The sequence below is a fragment of the Podarcis melisellensis genome, assembly GCF_964234715.1.
Source record: "Podarcis melisellensis genome assembly, chromosome: 2".
In the NCBI taxonomy this organism is placed as follows: Eukaryota; Metazoa; Chordata; class Lepidosauria; order Squamata; family Lacertidae; genus Podarcis; species Podarcis melisellensis.
Genome location: NC_138529.1, coordinates 118,821,263 through 118,848,747, shown reverse-complemented (window position 1 = coordinate 118,848,747; position 27,485 = coordinate 118,821,263). Strand labels below are relative to the sequence as shown.

General features: G+C 48.3%; 1 protein-coding gene across 1 annotated transcript; it reads right to left on the bottom strand.

Annotated features, from left to right (window-relative positions):
• Positions 1-27,485, bottom strand: LOC309364934 (cholesterol 7-desaturase nvd-like). The gene is made up of 7 exons (XM_081902961.1): positions 27,173-27,485; positions 12,630-12,818; positions 8,256-8,434; positions 7,299-7,424; positions 6,752-6,871; positions 2,119-2,295; positions 1-813 (listed from the first exon to the last, which is right to left on the bottom strand). The coding sequence occupies exons 1-7, from the start codon at positions 27,468-27,470 to the stop codon at positions 652-654; spliced, it is 1,251 nt and encodes a 416-aa protein (XP_081759087.1). The 5' UTR covers positions 27,471-27,485; the 3' UTR covers positions 1-651.

The following is a 27,485-nucleotide window of genomic DNA, read 5'->3' as shown; positions in this document are numbered from 1 at the left end:
CGCTCTGATTATAAGTTTATTTTATTTGTAAGATGCGGAGCCCATGCTGGACAGCACAATATATTATACGGATATTTTGAATATCTCTTTGATGCTTTTGTTACGTTTTTAAAGAAAGTTCTGTAAGTCAAAGTTTGGGTCGGGGCAATGCTTCATTCCCAAAGGACTCAGTTTTTATGCATCCAGTCTGTTCAAACTGCGCAATATCAGCATCTGCAATATTCCATAACACCCAAAGTCTTGCGGGCCAAAAGAGCCACATTTTTCAGGGGCAACAACTGGTTGCAGTCCATCTTTTCGGAGAAAATCGGGATCCACATTTCTTCGGGGCGGCCAGCAAAAGAGCTTCACGTGTGGACCAGATCAGGGTCTGCGTTTCTTCAAGGCTTGCTTGGCCAAAGAGCGACAGTCCCCGGGTATAGTAATAGTAATAATAATAATAATAATAATTTATTATTTATATACCACCCATCTGACTGGGCTGCCCCAGCCACTCTGGGCAGCTGTCATAATAAATTTTAAAAGCACAACATCACACACTAAAGATTTCCCTGAACAGGGTCGTCCAAGTGCGACTCGTCGGTGGTGACTTCTTGGATCCCCTTGACAGGAGGAAAAAAGACCCAGAGGGGGAAAGGGGGCTTCTGTCGGTCACCAGTCCAGGCTCTCCTTTTGGCTGGTATACTTCGGGCTCTTTTCGCCGTAGAACTGGGAGAACCAACGACGATGCCTCTGGATCGCCCCATCTTCCTTCACCAGAAGCGGTTTGGAGAGATATTGTTTGTGGTTCCATATCATGACGTCCCGCTCAAACTGAAAAAGGAGACCAACAAAGAAAGAAAAGTCACTCCATTGCAACGATCACGGCAGTAGAGTGACAGGCGTCTGCAGATCACTCCTAGGACTGTAGAGCTGGAAGGGACCTTGAGGGTGCAAACCCCTGCAAGAGGAACAAGACTGTTACGAAAAAGGAGCAATGCAGCAGCGAGCTGCAGCTGGCTGGAAAGCCAAATAGGATGTTGATGTTTGGGGCTGTACCGTGGGAGCAAAGGGACAGTCTATTCACTGTACTGAGCGCCGGATGTTAGCTCAGTGTGTCATATGACCTGTACTGGAAGTACAGGGGTGGAGTTTTTTTCTCTCTGCTGTGGGTGTTTAGAGAGTGCAGACATGTTTTCTCTGTACTGCTGCAAAGACAGAAATAAAGGCATGTAAATACATTTCTGTCTGTCTCTTTCCCCTCCCTGGGAAAGGCAGGGAGGAGGGAGGAGTGGTGTGTTCTTCTCATGTTGAGAAGGATCGCCGATAGAGACCTCGCCTGTATCCTGTCGGGAGTCGCAGATGGGGAGGTCAACAGGAAATCTAGCCGGGTGCCTGGAGAGTGGCACATTCCTCTGACATGGCGAAGAGATTTCCTAACAAAGACAACAGGAATACCCTCACCATTCAGCCCAGACACTGAGGTCCAGCGCTGAGGGCCTTCTGGTGGTTCCCTCACTGCGAGAAGCGAGGTTACAGGGAACCAGGCAGAAGGCCTTCTCGGTGGTGGCATCTTCCCTGTGGAACGCCCTCTGGTGCTCGCCAGTGCAGCTTCGTCACGCTGGCCATGTGACCCGGAAGTGTCCTCGGACGGCGCCGGCTCTCGGCCTCTAGAGTGAGATGAGCGCACAACCCTAGAGTCGGTCAAGACTGGCCCGTACGGGCAGGGGTACCTTTACCTTTACCTTAACCTGAAGTGTCTGTATCCCGAGGTACCACTGTACATTCAACAACCGAGGTTTGACTGTAATACTAATAATCAATTATTTTAAAAGGCACCTAGACATTCCATGTTGGCCACTGTTACCGATGCTTAAGGTGGCATTTGGCAATTCGCTTATATATCTGAGGTTATTGTTAATATAAATTTCACTGCAAAAATAAATTGTGCCTAAACACTCTGCAGGGCCGACCATCACCCAGGTTGAAGGTGCCATTTGGCGATTCTCTTCCCTGTCTTTCTGATTCTGCCTGCCCCCTTTGTCAGGGGCGCAGGTCTGGCTGGCTTCCCAGCCCACGGGAAGGTCTCATTCTCTCCCCCCCCCCCCCCGCTTGGGTACCCCTGCTGGCACTCCCTACCTGGCTGCACTCTGCCCGGAGGAGCATCTTGGGGATGAAGGCGGGAACGTTCTTCTGGAAGTATATTCGGTGGATCACTTGCTGCATGAGGGGCTCCACGGGGGTGACGCTTTGAACGATGATTCCTTGGCCCAGGAGGGGAAACCGAAGGACGAGGAAGACCAAACTAGGCCCCACCTGCAGGGGGCGAGAGAGAGAGACTGTCAACCAGCTTGGAGGCAACCTCACGGACTGTCAAGCTTATCATACGTGGTGGACTTGTGATAAAGTGAAGAAATTCTGGGAGCCAATCTATAATGAACTAAAGAAAATATTAAAATATACCTTCCCCCAAAGACCAGAGGCTTTTTTGCTTGGTCTGATGGGAAGGGAGATTAAGATAAAGGACCAAAGACTATTCATGCATATCACAGCTGCTGCAAGGACTTTGCTGGCTCAAAACAGGAAATCACAAGAAGTTCCTACCATTGGGGAGTGGCAGTCGAAAATGACAGACTACGTGGAATTGGCCAAATTGACAGGAAGGATCCGGAATGGAAAATTAAACAAATGAGACAAAAGACATTTGAATCAGCGAATAAATGTGGGAAACTGTTGGCTTGGCAAATGAGAAAAAGACAAAAATTAAACACTATTACAAACTTAGAAGTGGAAGGAAAAAACATACATAACCCAACTGAGATTATAAACTGTTTCCAGAAGTACTTTAAACAATTATATTCACAAGGGCCACAGAAAGAAATGGACATAGAACGATTTTTAAAGACAAATGGATTACAAAAAATTTCTCAAGAAAGTAAACTGATGTTGAACTATAAAATATCAGAACAGGAAGTAGAAGGTGCCATCGAAAATATGCAATTGGGCAAGTCTCCAGAACCAGATGGGCTGACTTCCAGGTACTACAAATCTTTGAAGGAGTGCTTATTACAACCTTTGAAGGAAATCTGCAATGAAATTTTGGAAGGGAAAAGGGCGCCAGAGTCATGGAAAGAGGCATATATCACACTTATACCGAAAACAGAGACTGAAAATACTCAACTTAAGAACTACCGCCCCATATCGTTATTAAATGTGGATTACAAAATTTTTGCTGACATTTTGGCCAAAAGATTGAAAAAAGTATTGATGGAAGAGATTCATAAAGACCAAGTGGGCTTTCTCCCGGGAAGACATCTATCTGACAATCTGAGGAATATAATAGATATTTTAGAAAAATTAGAAGTACAGGGGACGGGGGTAGGACAAGGTTTTGAAAATAGTATAGGTGCAATATATTCGGAACAGAAAGCTAAATTAATTGTAAATAATGTGGTTACGGAAGAATTTAAGATAGAAAAAGGGACACGGCAGGGGTGCCCAATTTCCCCATTGCTCTTTATATCAGTCCTGGAGGTTCTGCTGAACATGATTAGAAGGGACCGGTTGGTTAAAGGTATACAGGTCGGAGCCAAACAGTACAAACTGAGAGCATTTGCAGATGACTTAGTTTTGACGTTACAGGAGCCCGAATCTTGTACTAAAAGGGTTTTAGACTTAATTCAAGAATTTGGTCAAGTGGCAGGATTTAAATTGAACAAGTTAAAAACTAAGGTCTTAGAGAAAAAATTAACATTAATTGAAAAAGAAAGGTTTCAGAATGAGACAGGTTTGACTGTGGTTAAGAAAGTGAAATATTTGGGAATTAATATGACAGCAAAAAACGTGAACTTATTTAAAGATAATTATGAAAAATGTTGGACGGAAGTGAAAAAAGATCTAGAAATTTGGTCAAACTTGAAGCTTTCCTTGTTGGGTCGAATCGCAGCTATAAAGATGAATGTACTGCCTAGAATGTTGTTTTTGTTCCAAACATTGCAAATTGTGGACAAGATGGACTGTTTCAAGAAGTGGCAGAAAGATATTTCTAGATTTGTCTGGCAGGGCAAGAAGCCCAGAATAAAAATTAAGATATTAACTGATGCAAAGGAAAGGGGTGGATTTGCCCTGCCAGACTTTAAACTTTACTATGAATCAGCAGCATTTTGCTGATTGAAAGATTGGCTGCTCCTTGAGAATACAGACATTTTGGATTTAGAAGGTTTTAACAATGTTTTTGGGTGGCATGCATATTTGTGGTACGACAAGGTTAAAGCACATAGAGCATTTAAAATCATATTGTCAGGAAAGCATTGTTTAATGTTTGGATAAGATATAAAGACTTATTAGAAAATAAAACTCCAAGGTGGTTGTCGCCAATGGAAGCAAAGGCTTTGAAAAGACTCAATATGGAGTCCAAATGGCCGAAATATTGGGAAATATTGGAACAAGAAGGAGACAAATTGAAATTGCAGAGTTTTGAGAAATTAAAAGATAAAGTGCGAGACTGGCTTCATTATCATCAGATAATGGAGGCTTATAAATTGGATAGGAAAATTGGCTTCCAGGTGGAAAAATCAAAATTGGAAACAGAATTGTTAGATCCTAAAACTAAGAATTTGTCAAGAATGTATAATTTGCTGCTGAAATGGAATACTCAGGATGAAATGGTAAAATCGGTTATGATTAAATGGGCACAAGATGTTGGACATAACATTATGTTTGCTGACTGGGAGCAGTTGTGGACCACAGGTATGAAATTTACGGCATGTAATGCCTTAAGAGAGAATATTATGAAAATGATATATAGGTGGTACATGACCCCAGTCAAGCTTGCAAAAATTTATCATTTGCCCGACAATAAATGTTGGAAATGTAAAGAAACTGAAGGAACATTCTTTCACCTTTGGTGGACGTGCCCAAGGATTAAGACTTTCTGGGAAATGATCTATAATGAATTGAAAAAAGTATTTAAGTATACCTTTCTGAAGAAACCAGAGGCCTTTCTCCTGGGCATGGTCGGCCAATTGGTGTCAAAGAAGGACAGAATTTTTTTTATGTATGCAACAACAACAGCAAGAATACTTATTGCGAAGTATTGGAAGACACAAGATCTACCCACCCTGGAAGAATGGCAGATGAAGGTGATAGACTATATGGGATTAGCAGAATTGACTGGCAGAATCCGAGACCAGGGAAAAGAGTCGGCGGAAGAAGAGTGGAAGAAATTTAAAGACTATCTACAGAAACATTGTAAAATTAATGAATGTTAGAATGATGTGGGACAGAAATTAAGTGGTTCCCAGCTGCAATGTAGAAAAATAAGTCATAATAAGTTATAATAAGTTATAATAAGGGTTTGCTGAGCTAATAATTTGAATTGGAATACAAAAAGGGGAGGTGCGAGGAGGTCTGGGAAATAAGTTAAAAGAAAATAAGTAATTGAAATTTTATCTGTTTTTAATTGTTTTTAGTTTCTTTTTTTGTCTTTGTATTATTTTTGATATACGAATAAATATTCTTTAAAAAAAAAGGAAGGATCCGGAACCAGGACGACCAGAGATTCCAAAGACAGTTGTAAAAACTTAAAATCACTAGCAGGACTGAAGTAACTCCTACAATGTAAAATAGATAAGATGTGAGAATTTAATACTTGAAAAAAATGTGATTGTTGTTTAGTTGTGTCCGACTCTTCGTGACCCCCTGGACCAGAGCACGCCAGACACTCCTGTCTTCCACTGCCTCCCGCAGTTTGGTCAGACTCATGCTGGTAGCTTCGAGAACACTGTCCAACCATCTCATCCTCTGTCGCCCCCTTCTCCTTGTGCCCTCCATCTTTCCCAACATCAGGGTCTTTTCCAGGGAGTCTTCTCTTCTCATGAGGTGGCCAAAGTCCTGGAGCCTCAGCTTCAGGATCTGTCCTTCCAGTGAGCACTCAGGGCTGATTTCCTTCAGAATGGAGAGGTTTGATCTTCTCGCAGTCCATGGGACTCTCAAGAGTCTCCTCCAGCACCAGAATTCAAAAGCATCCATTCTTCGGCCATCAGCCTTCTTTATGGTCCAGCTCTCACTTCCATACATCACTACTGGGAAAACCATGGCTTTAACTATGCAGACCTTTGTTGACAAGGTGATGTCTCTGCTTTTTAAGATGCTGTCATATAGTAAGGTCAGTTCCAATGCCTAAGCCAATACCACTCACCTTCTGTAACCAATAAAGTTGTGGCCTAAATTTGCCCAATAACATTAACCTAATATCTGTGTCCTTGTGTCTTATTCATCAACGATGGGGTGGTCGCGGGGTCTCGGCACGCAACATGATGCTGAGAACGCCACGGTTGCAGTTTCGATCCCTGTATGGGGCAGCTGCCTTGCTGGGGGTTGGAAGACCACTCCACAAATCCATGACAAGAGACAAGCCACACACTCACATTTCTCCGCCTCTTTCTGTGATGCTTCTATGATGCTTTCAGGTGGTCTTTGGCTAAGGGGTTGGGCAATGTGTTTAAAAGCTATGACCCAATTTTGTTCTGGGTCTTCATCTCTGTTCTGGGATGTAATAGCAGAGATTCAGGGGGTTGGGATCTCCTCCAGCTTTACAGTCCTATGATTCTAGGATACTTAATTTCTGGGTCATGGGTTCAAATCCCACCTTGGGCCAAAGATTCCTGCCATGTGTGTGTGTGTGGCTGAACCAGATGACCCTAGAAAAAGTCGAGAAAGAACACAGTCTACAAACCATCCTCTTACAGCCTTTCCTCGCCACAGACTGTACCTGCCAGGCGGAAACTTTCAGGTCCATGAAGCTGAAGTGCTTTCCGAAGAGAGTGATGTTGTGCTTCAGCTGCAAGCGGGAACAGTGCGCGTTGGGCTCCGGATCAGGGTGCCAATCTGCCTATGGAAGAAAAATGGTAGAGTCATAGAATTGCCGAGTTGGGAGTGTGATCTGGCCCAACCCCCTGCGAGACAGGAATCTTGAGCCTGAGATACAGAGTCTCATGCTCTTCCGACTGAGCTACTGGGTGGGACCTGCAAGGGTCATCCAGCCCAAAGCCGCTCAAACCAGGAAACATTTGCCCAGCATGGAGTTTGAATCCACCACCCAGAGTTTTGGAGTCTCATTTTCTTCCTCTAGCAACCGAGCTAGAAATTATTGACTTTGGCGTTCAACTTGGCCAAGGTAACCCCAACCCTCCTTTCATAGAATCAGAGAGTTGTCGAGCGGGAATGGTCCCCCAGAGGTCATCTGGTCCAACCCCCGGCAATGTAGGAATGATATTTGCGTTTCGAACGCAGGGTCCCGCCGGGGGAGCCTCCTTTACCTGCCAGTGGTGCCGGAAGAAAGTCCAGAAAGGGGAGTGCATGTAGCGCAGGTCGGCTCCACTCAGGAAAGCGTGGCGGTGGAGGAAGGAGAGGTGGGCCGTATCTGCTCCGTTCTCTGGGATCTCCTGGCATGGAGACAGGACACAGCTGCCTGGAACTTTGCAGAGCCTCTGCCAGTTGGAAGGGGCCCCCCAAAGGTCATCCAGCCCAACCCCCACTCAAACATCTAATAATAATAATAATAATAATAATAATAATAATAATAATAATATTTATTTATACCCCGCCCTTCCCTGTTCAACAATAAAGGTAAAAAAACCAAAATTCAGTCCTGCTGGACTTTATAACATAATTGTAGAAGACAATTTTGAGCGTGCCTTTCCAAAAGTAGACAGTTGCCTTCATATGTTTTTAACATTAACAGCCACAGTCCAGTATCCCTGAAGGAGTCTCCACCCCCATCACTCAGCCTGGACACTGAGGTCCAGCGCCAAGGGCCTTTTGGCAGTTCCCTCACAGCGAGAAGTGAGGGTACAGAGAACCAGGCAGAGGGCCTTCTCGGTGGTGGCACCCGCCCTGTGAAATGCCCTCCCTTCAAATGTCAAGGAAATAAACAACTACCTGACTTTTAGAAGACATCTGAAGGCAGCCCTGTTTAGGAAAGTTTTTAATGTTTGAAGTTTTATCGTGTTTTTAATATTTTGTTGGGAGCTGCCCAGAGTGGCTGGGGAGGGTTTAAAGATATTATTATTATTATTATTATTATTATTATTATTATTATTATTATTATGCTCTGCATGGGCTTCCCCTCCACACTCTCTCCAACCCTGCACAAATCCTGCCCCCGAGCCTTACCAAATGCCACCATCAGATCATACCGTGACGCCTGCCCACCCCCCTCCCTCGGGACCCCCGACTCGTCACAGCGCCCTGCCTGGCTGTGCCCCCGCAAGCACCTCAATGTGCACGTTGACAAAGTGTTCGGTGAGGCCGCGGAAGGGGCACGGGCGCGGCAGGAACTCCTCGCGGTCAGGGACTCGCCACGTCGGGTCGATGCCGTCGCAGTGGTACCAGACCAGGACCATGTCGCTGACCTCGCACGACGGCCACACCTTGATCTTGGCGAATTCGGGCACTGCGGGGAGAGGGAGCGGGCGTCAGAGGCAGCCCAGTGGGACCGTGTATCCTGATTCAGATGAAGGCCAGAGAGCTCAGATGAACCGAGCTATACATCCGTGTTCAGCGCTTCCGGTGTGCTTGCGAACTGATAAGGAAAAATCCTGGGGTGCGGATTACTCCATTGTCCAGCCCATAGCTGTCAACGTTTTCCTTTTTTTAAGGGAAATTCCCTTATTCCAAATAGGATTCCTCGCAAGAAAAGGGAAAAGTTGGCAGCTATGGTCCAGCCCATCGGGGTGCCACTCTCTGCAGGTCCCTTTGGTCAGCAGAAGGAGGAGTCTCCAGCCAAGTTAAAGAAGCAAAATGGCGGCCAGTAAACCTGATCTTTAATTGTTGCAGGAAGGTTCAAACACACCAAGAGTAGGAACTCCGAGCATAGGTGAGGCATCTGATCAAGGCCTGTATTTTAAAATGAGCTTAAAGATATATTTGCAAATGTTTTTATGCCAGGCAGAAAACCAGCTGGCTAAGGACTTTGGCAGATGTTTATCCTCCTGGACAAGGGCCCCCCTGATTTATAGCAGGAGCCAAAATTCTCAAAGTTGTAAAAGGGAATTATAGGCTGGGAGCAAAAAGGTTACACTGACCCCACATATTACAGAATACAATCAAGCTGCAAAAACACTAATTAAGAGTTAGTAAATAGTAGGATTTATTGTTTAATAGAAAATAATACCATGTGCCTGACATTAGAGACTTTAACCACATTTTCCTAAGGTTAAAGGGCAAGAGCTAATGGGAAAAGCAGCTGGCCAGGAAAGGTGGGTGTAAATTGAAGAGTTTTACTTTAAAAATGTATTTTCTTCTAAAAAGCTATCTATGTTAATATATGAGATTTGTTGGCTTAAATGTAATTATGCAAAGGATTTAGAAAGTAAGAAATGTTAGATTCTTATGTTAGATTCTTATTTCATTAATGGTGTGTGAGAATATGAACCCAATATCTCTGTTTTAAGACAAAATGTAAGACAGAAAGAGCATCTGTTTTAGCCATCTATTTTGGAATGGAGGGGTAACAAGGGCAAAAGGTGATCTGGTAATTAAGGTGCCTTGTTGAGGCAAATGTAAGATATATGGCTACTTGTTTGCCATTTATGGATAGAAGGAAATATAGCTCTTTGTCTCCCATAAAAGGTAATAGGAAATGGGTGTATCTTTTATGATTGGTTCTAGCAAACAGCCAATAGGAATTTCAACCAGGCTGATTGGACAGAGACAGCCAAAGGAGGAGCAAGGGGGCTGGGCTGAGGAAATATAAGTGCTGGCCATCAGGGCTGGAGTGGGCAGAGCTTTGGTAACCATATACCACCGTGCCTATCATTTATTTGTCTGACAAATAAATTATTATTTTAATTTCTCTATTGCTGCGTTGAATATTTCATTCCAGCTAAGCGTTAACCACAAGCAGGGTGCTACATAGGGTTGCGTGAGCTTTTAAGACCTCTCTCCCTTTCCCATAAGACATTTATCAACAGCATCATCGATACATCACAGATATGTCCGTAGGAGTGTTTGGTGTGTTTGGAAGGAACAAGAAGCCCCGACAATAACGGACTGGCATGACAAGCTACAAGAATTTGCTGAAATGGCGCAGTTAACAAATACGCTGAGAGGCAATTCAAAACAAAAATTAATGGGAAAGTGGGATAGATATAAAACATATGTTCAAAAATACAGTAAAGGTTCGCTATCTGTGCTAGCATTTGATTGATGTTGGAGTGAGACTGAGTTGAGAAATAAGACTAAAAGCACATATTGATATAGGAATGGATTAGAAATATACATAATATGTATTATGAATGTATTAGAAATATATATATTAGAAATATGTATTATAAATATATGTATTAGAAATATGTAAAGAAATATACAATAATAAGAGTACATTCATTTGTAAAAAAGGAATATACGATGGGAAAGACTATTGTGTTGGTATGTATATGATTTTGGGGGGGAATTTTGTTTTTGTTTTTTCTTTGTACTTGTTTGTTTGTTTCATTTTCCTTCTAGGTATATAAAATTCGTATATAATTTATGTATACATGTTGGAAATTATATTATAGTAAGTCCTGTAATGTAATATGACAACGTTTACCGATGTAATATAAGAATGTTAACAAATAAATAAAATGCAAATTCAAAAAAAGAAAAGAAAGAAGTGTTTGGTGTGTAGAAACATAAGAACACCGCCCACCCTTGTTCATCATCCTCGTTTCTGACACCTTCTAAGTACCTGCTCCCATAGGGGCAGGGCACACCGTGGGGCCTCTGGAGTCTGCCTGCCTCCAGAGGCATAGCAAGCCCAGGTGGTACCTGGTGCGGAATTTTTTTTGTCACCCATCCCCACATCACAGCTTGGGGTAGGCCTGGGAGTCGCGGCCAAATGTCCACCCCCCTTCCTATGCCTCTGCGCCCCCACCCCGCGACTCCCAAGTACCCCGAGCCGTCGGCGGAAGGTGGGGGGAGCTATGCTGCCTTGCGGGGGCGCTGGCAAAGCTATGTCCTCTCAGGAGCCACGGCTCCCGTCTGTCCGTCCCCCTCCCTCCCTCCTCAGCTCGCTGTAAAGCGGCAAAGTGGGAGCCGCTTATGGCAAGGCGGGGAGGGGGCCCTCCAGCTTGCTGTAAGTGGCTTCTGCTGGCAGCGGAGGGATCCCACTGCCATCCGTATGGCACTCCAGCGGCGCCAGTGGCAAACTGCTATGTAAAGCCCATGTGCGACATTGCTACACACAGCGCATGCATGCGACACTGCGCATGTGTTGCATGTAGTGGTTTGCCTCTGGCGCCACCTGAGAGCCATACAGACGGTGGCAAGATCCTCTGCTCGTAGCTGCAGTCGCGAACGGAGGATCCTCCACATGTGGCGGGGGCGGCACGATGGCTGCTCGCCCAGACAGAGGGAGGGGGCCATATGGGTCACTTGGCCCGGGCCTCCGATTCCAAAGGGGGCCTCGGTCAGCATATTTATCTGTATTTTCTATTTTGTCTTTACATGCAGGTTCAAGCCTTGAAATAAAATGATTTGTCAGCATAACTTTTGTGAAAATTATATACTTGCTTATTTATAAGGCTTCAGTTATCCCCAGGGTAGATTATCTACCTGGCCCAGGCCTCTGCCTGTCTCTGCAAGGCCCTGCTCGCGCCACTGCTGCGCCCGGGTGGCCGGGCAAGCACCCCACAGAGTGCCATTTTGTTACCCTCCCAGACATGGAACCCAGGGCGCACTGCCCCCCTGCCCCCAACTTGCGACGCCACTGCCTGCCTCCTCCCACTCAGGTGCCCTACAGCTGGGGGGCAGGCAGCGGGTGGAACATTTGGGCAGCACAGAGCCTGCGCACAGTGGCTCAGGCACACAGCAGGCCCCACGGTGAGTGCCGACCGGCATTTTGTCACCCCCCTCAGTGGTGACACCCGGGGCAGCCTGCACCCACTGCACCCCCCTTCCTCCACTCCTGCCTGCTTCCCAAGAACAATAAAAGTGTTTACACATTGCCCTAGCTGCAAGGCTTTCCCCACAATTCTCCTCTGAAAGTATCAGGGTTCGATCCACCATCCCGATGGGTTTCTGTCTGGGGTTTGGGCTGCCCTTGATCGCCTCCAGCCTCCTATTGTGAGGCTGCGTTGCCACCTTATGGAGGGGCAAGGAGTGTGTGACTTTATGCTCAAGGGATTATGGAAGCAGGGGGATCCCTAGATTCCCCTCCTTCAGAGGAGTCATTAGCCGTAGGAACCAAGGAAATCCATCAAACCGTTGAATTTTGGCGATTATTTGATCTATGTTGGATAGTCAGGGGAAACAGTACGACGGATGGTATCTGCTTATTGCCACAATTTTGTAGATTGCTTTTCTGAGCCTCTTTGCTGTTGTGTATTACGGTGCCTGTGTCAAAGGTCATTGCCCTGGCCTTAGTTTGATGCTGTGGTGGGGACTTGGGATTTTGGGGGAGTCCTTTAATTGCCCCCATTCCTGGTTTTAACAGAACCTTTGCTTATCTTCAGGGATTTCTGCTTTGCCTGTGCCCACATGGCCTTGCGCCACCCCTGTAAAGGCTACCCCCCTTGGCCCCCAAAGTGCTGAACCGCCCCCCTGTCTTCCAGGCCCCAGGTGCAAAACACGTTCAGGGTTCAATGAGATGGGCAAAGGCGGCTCACCTTTCTCGGCGTACGGGATCCTGACACACTTGCCGCTCTCTCCATCGAACTGCCAGCCGTGGAACGGGCACTCAATGCAGCTGCCCACCACCTGGCCTCCGACACCCAGGTTGGCGCCCAGGTGAGGGCAATAGGCATCCACCACGAAAACTTTCCCATCCGAGTTCCGGAAGACAGCAAAATGCTCCCCTGCCGGAGGCAAAGAGAGAAGGCAGGATGAGGCTCAGGGAGCTAAGGCTGGCTCTTCTCTCAGCTAGGACGAAGGATTTGATTCTCAACCGGGTGGGGGGAGCCCAAAGAGAATCCCTAGATGCAGTGGCGTAGCGTGGGGGGTGCAGGGGGGGCTGGCCACACCGGGCGCAACATCTGGGGGGGGCGCTCACACTCGCAGCTCTCTGCCCCTACTAAAATCCACGGGTTAGGGTGCGCAAATTACTTGCCTTGCCCCGGGTGCTGACAACCCACGCTACGCCACTGCCTAGTTGTAAGGTTGCCATATTTCATAAAGTGAAAATCCTGACACAAAAGTTGGACAAAGTTGGAGAGGGGGTAAAAATGACATTTTAACCAATTTAATAGGAAAATTGGGCTGTCATGTTCCCAGGTTTCCCCAGACATTTCAAAAAACCCACCTGGGTGCCATCCAACCTCTGCTTAAAAGCCCCCAAGAAGCGAGAATGATTTCTTCACTCTTTGTCAAAAGCAATGGTAAGGCAAAGAATTCTAGACACCGAGAGACAACAGGACTGCTTAAGGGGCCCCGACTACAAAATTGTAGAAATCGAGAGAGATATAACTGTACCAGCAGCATCTCTCTTTTTTCTTGTATCCAAAAATGCAAGAAGGGCTTTCACACTTGCCAGAAGCTGGGCTCTGCCCTCGCCGGTCCTGGAAGGATCCTTTAAAAAAGTCCCATATGACCAGAGAATTTGCGCCTGTCCATTGAGGGATATAGGAAGCCCTGAACACTTATTTTTTAGAAGTCCCTTTTACATAGAGAAACCATTGACCTCCTGCTGGTGAGGCTTGCAAAAATTCGGTAAAGAAAAAATTGATCTTCCCTTGTTAGGCAAAGACCACAAGGCAACCCGGATTGTCGCCAGATTCGGCGCACAGATCTTTAGGCGCAGACCATCCCCCAATTCAATCTAGTTTGTTAAGAAAATTCCCAAACCCGGATCCACGGGCGACTTTGGGTCATTTCTCTAAGGCAGTCTATTTTAAAGTTTTTTTGTGTTTATATGCCTATCACACTTTAAAACTTAAAATCCACTGTTGTATATTGTTTTAAATGTTTGTTTTGCTGCTGGGATTGTAGTTCCATTTGCGTTTCTCAAGCTGGTCTCTGACCGTAATAAATTTCATGTTCATGTTCACTCTTTGTTGCTGACGTTGCACTCAGCTCTGTCCTCTGTTTTGGTGGCTCATGTGAAAGGGGTCTAGGAGCATCAGTGAACCACAAGCTTATCATGAGTCAACAGTGTGATCAGTGTGATGCGGCAGCAAAACAACAACAACAAACTAACGCTATTCTAGGCTGCATCCACAGAATTCTAGTGTCCAGATCAAGGGAAGTCATAGTCCCACTGTATTCTGCTCTGGTCAGACCACACCTGGAATACTGTGTCCAGTTCTGGGCACCACAATTTAAGAAGGACGTTGAAAAGCTGGAAGATGTGCAGAGGAGGGCAACCAAGATGATCGAGGGTCCGGAAACCAAGCCTTAGGAGGGAGCTGGGTAAGTTTATCCTCAAAAAGAGGAGATAAGATCGGCATCTTCAAATATCTCAAGGGCTGTCACATGGAAGATGGAACAAGCTTGTTTTCTCCTGCTCCGTAGGACCCAAACAAATTGATTCAAGTTGCAAGGAAGGAGATTCTGGCTAAACATCAGGAAGAGTTTTCTGCCAGGAAGAGCAGAGTGACCTCTCTCCTTCCTTGGAGGTTTCTAAGCAGAGCTTGGATGGCCTTCTGTCATGGATGCTTAATTGAGTTTCCTGAACTGCAGGGGGTTGGACTAGATGGCCCTTGAGGTCCCTTCCAGCTCTGTGATTCTATGGTGGGAAAGGAAAGCTGTTTGAAAGGGGTGACTTAAGGAGAAGAGTCCCGGAATGAAGAAAACAGGATTTCAGCCTAAAGCCGTAATTTGGGCAAATGCCAGATTTAAACAAAACAGAGGCTGTTGCAAAAACGAGGCGTGGAAAAATCTCGCATCCACTTTGCTTGTGTGACACCCGGCGTATGATAAGACGCAGCTTCACGGTTGGAGAATATTCCCTAGAGCAAAACGCAGCTTGTTTTCTCCTGCTCTGGAGGGTAGGACTCCAACCGACGTCTGCAAGTTTTATCCAGCTCTGAGAAGAGGAGTGAGTCCGGGTGAGGCCAAATGGAGCCCATCCTGTCTACACAGTGGAGAAGCAGGGAATAAAACAACGTCTGCTATGCTCCATGGCTAGGTATAGACTCATGGAATGGTTGGAAGGGACCCCACCCCCTGCAATGGGGGAATATGCAGCTGTCCCATACGGGGATCAAACCTGCAACCTTGGCGTTATCAGAAACACACTCTCACCAGCTGAGCATGAGGATCTTAATCTCAGGGTCGTGGATTCAAGGCAAAAGATTCCTGCATTTGAGGGGGTGGGCTAGATGACCCTTAAAGGTAAAGGTAAAGGGACCCCTGACCGTTAGGTCCAGTCGTGGCCGATTCTGGGGCTGCGGCGCTCAACTCGCTTTAGTGGCTGAGGGAGCGTGCAGCTTGCGGGTCATGTGGCCAGCATGGTTCTGGCGAACCAGAGAGTGCACGGAAATACTGTTTACCTTCCGCCGGAGCGGTACCTATTTATCTTCTGATCGGCAAGTCCTAGGCTCTGTGGTTTAACCCACAGCGCCACCCGTGGGCTAGATGACCCTTAAAGGTAAAGGGTAAAGGGACCCCTGACCGTTAGGTCCAGTCGCGGATGACTCTGGGGTTGCGGCACTCATCTCGCTTTACTGGCCGAGGAAGCTGATATTTGTCCAGCATGACTAAGCCGCTTCTGGCGAAATAGAGCAGCGCACGGAAACGCTGTTTACCTTCCTGCCGGAGCAGTACCTATTTATCTACTTCCACTTTGACATGCTTTCGAACTGCCAGGTTGGCAGGAGCTGGGACAGAGCAATAGGAGGTCACCCTGTCGCGGGGATTCAAACCACCAACCTTCTGATTGGCAAGCCCTAGGCTCTGTGGTTTAACCCACAGCGCCACCCGCATCCCTGCAGATCCCTTAGGTCCCTTCTAACTCCACAATTCTAACAGTCTGTTACTGCTATGCTTCATATGGCATAAAAATCCAATCAAACAGCTCAAAAACAGCAAGAGTAGCCGGCCCAATGCCTCTGGGGAGCCCACAATCGTGCAGAGATGCATAGCTTCTCCAGAGCGCAGAAATGTGATGATGATGATCTGATACTATAAATTTAATTGTAAAATTAGTAAAACTTTCCTAGAGCGCCATCTGTTGTGCAATGCAGGGGATGGGACTAGATGACACCCTGGGGTCCCTTGACAATTCTGGGCTTCTACAATGCTGGAGAGCTCGGTTGGTTAGAGTGTGATTGTTGACAACACCAAGGTTGCAGGATTGACCCCATATTGGGCAGCTGCCTCTTCCTCCCTAGCAGGGGCTTAGAACAGATGACTCTCAACATAGGAGCCAACTATGCTTTGGCCCCCACAATCAAATATTTTAGGGGGCCGCCCCCCCCCCAATTGATAAGCATTGCCATTCAAACGGTGTTGTGTACGTTTCCGAGCACAATTCAAAGTGTTGGTGCTGACCTTTAAAGCCCTAAACGGCCTCGGCCCAGGATACCTGAAGGAGCGTCTCCACCCCCATTGTTCTGCCTGGACACTGAGGTCCAGCACTGAGGGCCTTTTGGCGGTTCCCTCACTGCGAGAAGCCAAGTTACAGGGAATCAAGGAAGAGGGCCTTCTCGGTAGTGGCACCCGCCCTGTGGAACGCCCTCCCACAGATGTCAAAGAGATAAATAACCACCAAACCTTTAGAAGACATCTGAAGGCAGCCTGTTTAGGGAAGCTTTTAGTGTTTAATAGGTTATTGTATTTTAGTGTTCTGTTGGAAGCCGCCCAGAGTGGCTGGGGAAACCCAGCCAGATGGGCGGGGGTATAAATATATTATTATTATTATTATTATTATTATTATTATTATTATTATTATTATTATTATTTGTACACACTGCATCATGTGATCAATGATGTGGGCCTGCACACACACACCCCAATATTTTATTCAAGTTGGCATCCTTCAGGGTCCCTTCCAACTCAATGATTACCGTATTTTTTTCTCTATAAGACTCACTTTTTCGCTCCTAAAAAGTAAGGGGAAATGTGTGCGCGTCTTTTGGAGCGAATGCAGGCTGCGCAGCTATCACAGAAGCCAGAACAGCAAGAGGGACTGCTGCTTTCACTGCGCTGCGATCCTTGCTGTTCTGGCTTCTGAGATTCAGATATTTTTTTTCTTGTTTTCCTCCTCCAAAAACTAGGTGCGTCTTGTGGTCTGGTGCGTCTTATAGAGCAAAAAATACGCTACATGTCAGAGGTTTTCAACCTTTCTGAGTCCTCCTCCTTCTTCTTTGGCCTCAACGGTGTCTCCAGAATTATTTTTGACTCCACAGCTCCCTTGACCAACTACATTCTTTCTGTGGCACCCCTGTGGGGCTCAGGAGCCCAGTTATATCCCCCCCCCTTATCTGCAGAGCCAGCAGCCCCTCACCCCTTTTCGAACACCCTCCCTTGTGGAGCGTTCCCTCAACCTCCTCTCCCCTTTCCTTGGGAGTCCTCTGGGCAGCCACTGCTGCTGCCCTTGGTCTCTGAACTGCCCCCGTGCCCCAAAGAGAGGTGCCTCCTCACACTGCCCCACAGGAGCCTGGAAAGAGGGTGCCCCCAGCCTTAGTGGCCCAACGGAGACTGGCCAAAGAAGAACGTGAGGCCAGCACCTTGGGTGCCAGCAGCGGGCCTTGCCAGGTTTGCATGGCGCAAAGGCTCTCCTTCAGCACTGGGCACTCAGCTGCCAGGCAGGCATTGCACACAGCAGGCACGAGGAAGGCCAGCACAAAGCCTGCCTGCCCAGCCTCCCACTTGTCTGTCCATTCCCAACAGCAGGCTGGGCTCCCTCGCCCACTTGCTTGCTTACTCCGAGGCTGCCTCAGCTCCTGGCACACAGCACCCCCTGGCCAGCCCCAGAGGCACCTTTCGCCTGCGGAGCTTACAGCCACGGCTGCTGCAACAAACAGTTGTGCAAGCCTTTGGGAGGCCGAGACGCGAGAGGGCATCAGAGGAGGGAGGGAAGGAAAGAGGGACGGAGGCCTGGGTTGCCCGCAGCACCCCTCACCATCCTTCAAGGCACCCCAGGGTGCCGCGGCAAACTGGTTGAAAACCACTGTTATATATATCATACCCTCCAACGTTTCTCCAATGACGTCTCATTCCATAATGATAATTTTACTACGCATTAACACACCCCATATCTTACTGGCTTGCCTCAGCCACTCTGGGCAGCTTCCAACATATAAAAGACATAATAACACATTAAGCATTTTAAAAACTTCCCCATACAGTCGGACCTTGGAAGTCGAACTAAATCTGTTCCGAAAGTCCGTTTGACTTCCAAAACATTCAGAAACCAAAGCGCAGCTTCTGATTGACTGCAGGAGCTTCCTGCAGGTCAATCAGAAACCGTGGCAGCCCTGTTGGACGTTTGGCTTCCAAAAATAGTTCGCAAACCGGAACAGTCACTTCCGGGTTTGCGGCATTCGGGAACCAAAACGTTCGAGAACTAAGCTGTTCAAAAACCAAGGTATGACTGTACCTTCAAACGATTCGGGAGTCGGATAACTCCGTACCCACCCCCAACATTTTTCCAATGAAAATAGGGACGTCCGAAGGAAAAGTGGGACATTCCGGGATCAAATTAGAAACCGGGACGGCTTCTGTAAATCAGGGATGTCCCTGGGGAATAGAGACACTTGGAGCTTGTGCTGGATTTACAAACAGTGTGAAGATCTGGCTGGGAGCAGAAGGGCCTGCTAAACTGGAATGCAGGAATCTCATTTCTCAAGGTCACCCGGGGGAAGTTTTTCCATCTGAAGCCACTGCCCTCGGCCCAGCCTCATCCATGGGGGGCAAGCAAAGGAGCCAGAAGGGCTTATCAGCACCCAGGGACAGCCTCTTTTCCCGCTGCACAGACCTCCTGCCACATCCTGCCCACAGAATCCCAGAATTTACGAGTTGGAGGGGATCCCGAAGGTCATTTAGTCCAACCCCCAGCAAGCCAGGAATCTTTTGCCCAATGTGGGACTCAAACCCACATTGCTTAAAAAAACAACCTGGGTCTAACTGACCCCACTGGAGTAGTCTGACTCAAATCGATTCGTTTTTGGTGGTGTCTTTTCTGACAATCCCAAAGTTTTGAGAGTCAGCAGCGCTGAAACTGCCAAGGCGGAGCAACATGGTAAGTTGGCCGCTCTGCCAAAGAGCGCTTAAATGCTCTCAGAAATGATCTGGTTAGGAAGCTCTCCGGACGTGAATATGTTCCCTGGAAAGACAGAAGAAAGAATAATCGGGCCCCATATGGGGCAGAAGATTCTTGCCTTGCAGGGGGTTAGACTAGATGACTCTGGGGGTCCCTCCCAACTCAATAATTATAGAATTCTATAGTTCAGTCGGAAGAGCAGGAGTCGCTGAATCTCAGGGTTGTGGGTTCGAGTTCTGCGTTGGGCAGAAGATACCTGCCTTGCCAGGGGTTGGTCTAGATGACCCTGGGGGTCCCTTCCAACTTGACGGCTCCAAGGCTGAACAGGGCGGAGGGGGAGGCGGTCTGCCTTTGGCACGCTGCTCACTTTGCCAACCTGCTTTTCTGGCTCTGCCGCACGGAGTGAGGAACTGGAGGAAGGGTCAAGCAAAAGCCGTTGAGAATGCCTCCACTGGGGTGGGGCAGCCGGAAGCTCAGTCTGGGCAGTGGCGGACTGATGTTTCGAGGTGGCCCAAAGTCCCGCCTGTGGTGGGGTCTCCTTCGCAAGCAGCAACAAGGCCGGGGTCACCCCAGCGACCTTCTTTCCCAGGGTTCTTCCACGAGAGATCGCCCCGTTTTCTTTTTAAAAAACTGTTACATCTCAGTCAACCCAAAGCAGAACTGCTTGATGCAAAAGGCGGCTGCTTTTCGAGAGTCCTAGAGCTGTCGAGTTGGAAGGGACCCTGCCGGTCATCTAGCCCAACCCCCTGCAATGCAGGAATCTTCAGCCCACCGAGAGACTCGAACCCACGTGGGTCAGAAATGCAAGGGTGAAGCCTCTTTGCTGTGGGCCTTGCAGTGGCGTAGCGTGGGGGGTGCAGGGGGGCCGGCCGCACCGGCCGCAACATCTGGGGGTTAGGGGGCGCAAATCCACGGGTTAGGGGGCACAAATCCACGAGTTAGGGGGCGCAAATTACTTGCCTTGCCCCGGGTGCTGACAACCCACGCTACGCCACTGGGGCCTTGTGGGCTGGATGTTGCCTTCTGAAGCCTGCACCAAGCAATGGAAACCTCCTGCCCAGAAGCTTGGATTTGCTTGGACATTTGGGTGGAGACTTTTAATCTCCGGGTTGTGGGTTCGAGACCCACCGGGGAGGGGAGTCCTGCGTCACAGGGGTTAGACTAGATGACCGGCGAGGTCCCTTCCAACTTGACCATTCTAGGGTTCTATGAAAACAGCAGGCTTGGAAGGAATCTGAGGGTCTTCCAGCCCCTGCAATGCAGGAAGATGCAGCTATCCTTTACGGGGCCTTAAAGGTAAAGGGTAAAGGGACCCCTGACCATTAGGCCCGGTCGTGGCCAACTCTGGGGTTGCGGCGCTCATCTCGCTTTACTGGCTGAGGGAGCCGGCATACAGCTTCTGGGTCATGTGGCCAGCAGGACTAAGCCGCTTCTGGCGAACCAGAGCAGCGCACGGAAACGCCGTTTACCTTCCCGCCGGAGCGGTACCTATTTATCTACTTGCACTTTGACGTGCTTTTGAACTGCTAGGTGGGCAGGAGCGGGGACCGAGCAACAGGAGCTCACTCCGCCGTGGAGATTTGAACCGCCAACCTGATTGGCAAGTCCTAGGCTCTGTGCTTTAAGGCACGTTCCACCTGCGGCCTTAGATAAACTCTCTCCCTTTCTTTCACATCAGCTCCCAGTTCAGGTGTTGATTGTTGAGTCTGGGAGTGGCACAAAACGAGAACAAAACCTTGGCATCCGTTTGGAGTCCGTCACCAGACAAGGTTGGCTGCTGGGGTGTCAGCATGTCACCCTGGTTGCCCCCATTGGTGGGGCGGCACACCATGTCCCCAAGCCAGCGCACAACTAGAACATCGATTTGGAGGAAAGTCAACATTTCTGGGTGACACCTTAATGAAGCTGACTTGAATCTGCTTTCGGCCGCAGCCCCTAAATGCCCACGCTTTCTTCCTTATTGCGATGGGCTCTTCTCGGTCATGGGTTCGATGAGGGGCATTGGGCAAAAATGTCCTGCCTCAAGCGGGCTGGACTAGATGACCCTGGGAACCCCTTCCAGATCAACAATTCTTCTTTTTTTTAAATAATAATATTTTATTAAGTTTTTCAAAAAATTGACAACCAACAAAAATCAACAAAAATCACAAACAACAAACATCAGAAATACAAACAGAAAAACAAAGAAAAAGAAAAACATCACTAGAACCCCTTAATCACTAGAACCCCTTCATTTCATTTTCCTTGCCCTCAGCATTCATAAATTTTACAATGTTTTTGTAAATAGACTTTAAACTTCTTCCAATCCTCTTCCACCTGCTCTTCTCCTTGATCTCGGATTCTGCCGGTCATTTCTGCCAGATCAACAATTCTTTGATTGCAAAGCCGAACAAGGTCTTGCCTTTGACATGCTGCACACTTCCACAACTCGTTTTTCTGGCTCTGCCACACCGGCCGGGGAACGAGAAAGGTTCGTTCTGAATCCTTTAGGAATGCCTCCGCTGGGGTGAGAAAGCCAGGAGCTGGCCGCTCCGTGAAGAAGGCAGCAAAAAAGGAGTCTGCCATGGTTGCAGGTTCAAGCCCTGTAAAGGACAGCGGCACATTCCTGCCTCGAAGGGGGTTAGACTAGAGAACCCTCGAAGTCCCTTCAATTACACGGAATACAATACGGAGAGCGCCAGAGACCCGCCAAACTCAGCTTTGCTTGAAAAGGCCTGGGAGAAAGTGGGACACCGAGATAGCTCCGTCAGTAGAACACAAGACTCTGAATGGCCGGGTCATGGGTTCGAGTCCAGACTTAGGCAAAAGATTCGTGCTTTGCAGCGGGTTTGAATTTTTCCAAGGTCCTTATCCTTTCGATTGTATGAGAAGCTTTTACACATATCCAACCGAGAGCTGGTGTAGAGGGAAACTTGACCTTCCTTGCTGAGGCGAGATTCCCTAAGGACCACATCCCTGTGTGGAGATTTCTGGGTGCCAGGTTAGCGACTGACATCTTACCTGGCTGCTCCCTCCAGCTTTCTTAGGCAGATAAGCAAAAGAGCTTGTTTATGACATTTATATCCCACCTTTATTCTCCAAGGGTACATGGTTCACTTCCTTGCTTAGTTGATCCCTACAACAGCCCTGTGGGGCCGGCTCTCAGGTTCTGGTCCGACCCTCTAGCCCAGGGGTCAGCAAACTTTTTCAGCAGGGGGCCTGTCCACCGTCCCTCAGACCTTGTGGGGGGCCGGACTATATTTTGAAAAAAAAAATGAACGAATTCCTATGCCCCACAAATAACCCAGAGATGCATTTTAAATAAAAAGAAACATTCTACTCATGTAAAAACACGTTGATTCCCGGACCGTCCTCAGGCCCGATTTAGCAGGCGATTGGGCCAGATCCGGCCCCTGGGCCTTAGTTTGCCTACCCATGCTCCAGCCACTACACCTCACGGCCTTCCTAAATTATGTTGGCCCATAAAGATGAGGAAAGCAAAATATCCCTTCAAGAAGGATCTGAAATATTTCCCAAGGAGCTTGATGGTCCGATTGGATGTTTGAACGTGTTGGAAATTTTTCCTTTAAATCATAAAGCAGGATAGAAATGAACTGAATGATAAGAATAAAAAATGTCATTGCAAAAAAGAAAGAGAGAGATGCTTACACATTCTGTGGTTGCAACCGCAAGCCAGGTTTAAGGTGCAATTATCGTACAGTTGGAAGGGACCCAAAGGTCATTTAGCCCAACCCCCTGCAATGGAGGAATTTGGTAATTAGCTTATGTATCTCAGTTTCTAACAATGTCTACTTCTGGCTGCAATATCAGGCCTACCTTACTGGGTCTGTTTTTTAGGACTTACCGAGGTAGGATATGTGATCAGTAAATAGGTATGCAAATTACCGCTTCTAAGAGCTGATGGTTCGCAAAAAAAGAATTTGAACTATTATTATCTTATTTATATGCTTCCCGTCTGACTGGGTTACCCTAGCCACTCTGGGCGGCACCCAACAAAATATTTAAAACACAATAAAACATCGACCATTAAAAACTTCCCTGTACAGGGCTGCCTTCAGATGTCTTCGGAAAGTCAAATAGCTGTTTTCTGAAGGCTTGCTCAAAAGGCACACAAAAACACACACCCTTTTGTGACTGGCCAAATGGATATTGAGGCCATAAAGCCTTCTGGCAACTCCGCAACCCAGTTATTGCAAACAACTCGCCCAGTAACTCGCTACAAAAGGCAAACGGCTCGCTTTGTTCTTGCTTTGATTAAAGGGTGTGTTGCCGGCAATCGTGGGTGAGTCGACGAAAGAAGCTCTGACAACGAGACTTGGCAAGGTTTGAGTTTCCTCAACATCTCCAAGGCCACCAGTGGGATGAAGAAGACGCGGAGCTCTGTGTAGGCAAACAGCATTGAGAGTTTCTGAAACAAGGAGCAACGAAGAGAAGAAGTGGGGAAAGAAAATTGCCCGGCTTCTGGGTGGGCTGCTCCAAGTCGGGCAGAGAAAGGAGTTGGCAGTGGGTGCCAGGAGACGGCAAGGGGCACCCAGGTTTTGCCACCCTGTACGCCAGCGATAGAAACTGAGGTGTGAAAGCTAGGAGCTGAATGGCACCTTAAACCTAGGTTACGGGCGCATCAATGACATATAGTTTTAATACAAAGCTGGAAATGAATGAACTGCCGCTAAATTATGTTCATTTGTCGCATGGTCTAATCCTTTCCCTGCCCACATCCCTTAATCTTTTTAAGAGGGACTCATAATCTTCAGAGAGTAGCTGGAAGTGAGGAGGCAGAAAAAGGTCCTCTTTTCCTTCCACTCTGCAGTTTTAATGTGAAATCTTAGGCGCAGCACTGCACCCAGAGCTCAGAAACTGCCCACGCTAATGAAAGTCTCTGTCGCAAAATGCGGCTAGGACAATAGGAGTTTTGAACACTGCCGTACGCAAATTGTAAAAAAATGTGGTAGTTCGGCGATGGGCAGTGCTAGAAAATCAGGCTTAGAAGCTGGTCGCCAAATGTTACCTTAAACCTAGAGTGCGGTTGCCACAACAGAGTACCTAGGCATCATTTTTTCCTACCAATGAAATTTATTATTTTTTATTATTATGCATTTCCAGCGCTGGAAACTCAGATATATAAGCTTAAATAGCGCCTTAAACCTAGGTTGCGATCGCCACAACAGAATATCCAGGTGCCTTTTCTTGCAGTGAAATATATTATTGTTATTCATTGCATTTCTATACTGTTTTATATTTTGAAGAAAAAAATCTCCAGGCAGCTGACACCACATTTAAATGTCAAATAAAACAATCCGGAATAAAACAAATTCATGCTTCAAGGAAAATATTTCAGGTCACTTTGCTTTGCCTATATTTATTTACCTACTGGATTTATAGAGCTGCCCCGTAGCAGAAGGACTCTAAGAAGGCAGTGGGGTGCAGTGGTTAGAGTGTTGGATGAGGAGCTGGGAGATTGGGGTTCAAATTCCTTCACTCCGTCCTGAAGCTCACTGGGTGACCTTGGAGTCAGTTGAAGCCTCTTCACCTACCTCACAGGGTCGTTATAGGGATTAACTGAGGGGGAGTGTGACTGGGAGCGGCCGGCAAGACCACATACATTGGCTCCCAGCATGTTTCTGAGCACAATTCAAAGTGTTGGTGCTGACCTTTAAAGCCCTAAACGGCCTCGGCCCAGTATACCTGAAGGGGCGTCTCCACCCCCATCGTTCTGCCCGGACGCTGAGGTCCAGCACCGAGGGCCTTCTGGTGGTTCCCTCGCTGCGAGAAGCCAAGTTACAGGGAACCAGGCAGAGGGCCTTCTCAGTAGTGGCTCCCGATCTGTGGAACGCCCTCCCACCAGATGTCAAAGAGATAAATAACTACCAAACTTTTAGAAGACATCTGAAGGCAGCCCTGTTCAGGGAAGTTTTTAATGTGTGACATTTTAATGTATTTTTTAATATTTGTTGGAAGCCGCCCAGAGTGGCTGGGGAAACCCAGCCAGGTGGGCGGGGTTGTTGTTGTTGTTTAGTCGTGTCCGACTCTTCGTGACCCCATGGACCAGAGAACGCCAGGCACCTCTGTCCTCCACTGCCTCCCGCAGTGGGCGGGGTACAAATAATAAATTACTGTTACTATTATTATTACTATTACTAACCATGTACTCTTTGGAGAAAAAGGTGGGATCTAAATGCAGTGAATAAGCTCTTCTGCTTCACTGCTTAAGAAAGCTGGAGGGCCCAGCAGGATGGAGATGTCAGCCGCCAGCCTAGCATCCAAAGATCTCCACATGGTCGCAATCGGACCTGCGCCAGTCGCAAAACGCGCCTGGCACCTGGGGAATTGCTAGTACTGGTGATGGGGTTTGGGCAGAGCTTAGCAGGGGGGGCAGGGACAGCAGCACCCCACCCACAGCTGCCATCACCCTCCTGCCCTCCAAGTTCCCCCCTCTAAGCTAACTCTTTAAAACAATCAGGGCAGCTCTTTTGGGCTGGGAGCCAATGAGAATTTCCTAAAACAGCCTGAGACCGGATTTGAGTTTCCTGTGTAGACAGGATTGTTTGGAACAGTTTCAGTTGCAGGAGGGTACCTCAACCTGCAGTTCAGAGGACAAAAACTGAATGGGGATGTGTAAGAAAAATTGTTGGCCTCTGAGTGCTGCCTGTCAGCACCCCCTGATTTTGTCTTTTCTGCCAAACGCATCTGCAAAGTGCTGGCAGCGAGGAGGAGGAGAAAGGGAAAGTCATGGAAATGTAAAATTGGAAGGGACACCAAGGGTCATCTAGTCCAACGCTCTGCAATGCAGGAATAAACTCAGCTAAAGCATCCCTGACGGACGGCCCTCCAACCTCTGCTTTAAAACCTCCAAGGAAGGAGAGTCTGCAAACTCCAGTGGGAGACAGTTCCACTGCCAAACACCTCTTACTATCAGAAAGCTCTTCCTGATGTTTAGTCGGAATCTTCTTCCTTGTAACTTGAAGCCATGGGTTCGAGTCCTACCCTCCAGGGCAGGAGGAAACAATCTTGCGCCATCTTCCATGGGACGGCCCTTGAGATATTTGAAGATGGCTATCATGTCTCCTCTCAGTCTCCTCTTTTGCAAGTTAAACAGACCCAGCTCCCTCCCAAGGCTTGGTTTCCAGACCCTTGGACATCTTGGTTGCCCACCTTTGCAGACGGGGAGCAGAATTTAAGATTCCGAGCATTCGAGTTGCCACACACACACACACACACACCCAAAGTCACACCTAGCAACTCCAGAGGGTCGTCTAGCCCAGTGGCGTAGCGTGGGGGGTGCAGGGGGGGCCGGCCGCATTGGGCGCAACATCTGGGGGTTAGGGTTAGGGGGCACAAATCCACGGGTAAGGGGGCGCAAATTACTTGCCTTGCCCCGGGTGCTGACAACCCACGCTACGCCACTGGTCTAGCCCAACCCCCGGCAATGCAGGAATAAAAAGCATTTTGCAAAATGTGCTTCTCTTAGTATATATTCTCGCAGGTGTTTCAGAAGAAAGATTCTATTGACTGCGGTCTTTTCTGGATGTAATTGGGAGTGTTTGTTTTTTTCTTCAACAGAGGTTGCCAGCGACTCTTGAGCTGAGATTCCTGCCTTGCAGGGGGCTGGACTAGATGACCCCGGGCTCCCCTCCCTGTCAATCATTCCGGGATTTTATAGCTGTCCTTCCTGACTCGCAGCAGAGACTGTCGCGTCATGGAAAGCCCTCCGTGGAAAGGAAGGCAGAAAGAGTTCCCCGCAGCTAGCAAGCCACCTTTCAGAGACAAAGCTACCACCGACCCTCGTGGGGACACCCTGGATTCCTTTCCAGGGGGTGCGATCCCGAGGCCGGCGCCTGGCAGGACTTGCCAAGTTGCCAACAGCGCACTGTGCCGCGCGCTTGACAGCAGGATTCCGTGCGCGCTTTTACGCGCAGCTGATTCTGGTGCGCGCTCGGCATGCCTCCACTTCCAAGCTGCCCGCACTTCCTCCCGCGCCGCAATCTGCCCATGCTCCGGAACCCCACTTACCCAGCGCAGCCACGTTGCGCACCTCTCCGCGGGCCAGCTGCGCCGAATCCAGCAGGCGGAACCAGCCGTTGGGGTAGACGGGCGGCAGCTGGCCGAGCCGCCGGCTCCTGCGCGCTCGCCGGGCCGCCTCTGCGCGGCTGCACCCGGCTTCGCCCGCGTAGCCCACCTCGTCCGGGCCGCGCAAGAGCCGCAGAGGGCGCAGCGCCAGCCACGAGAGCAGCAGCACCCCGAGCAGCACGATCCAAGCCCCGGGATCCGCGGAAAGCAGCGCCCCGAGAAGCCACTCGCGCAGAGCCATCGCGCCCCACCTGCC

What these genes read in the sequence shown, in the direction of transcription:
- LOC309364934 (XM_081902961.1), bottom strand. Translation starts at nt 27,470, where the DNA reads ATGGCTCTGCGCGAGTGGCTTCTCGGGGCGCTGCTTTCCGCGGATCCC. An exon ending in TTGTCAACGTGCACATTGAG is followed by an intron (nt 7,425 to 8,255) that starts GTGCTTGCGGGG and finishes TCTCCATGCCAG; the next exon opens with GAGATCCCAGAGAACGGAGC. An exon ending in TCTTCCGGCACCACTGGCAG is followed by an intron (nt 6,872 to 7,298) that starts GTAAAGGAGGCT and finishes TTTCTTCCATAG; the next exon opens with GCAGATTGGCACCCTGATCC.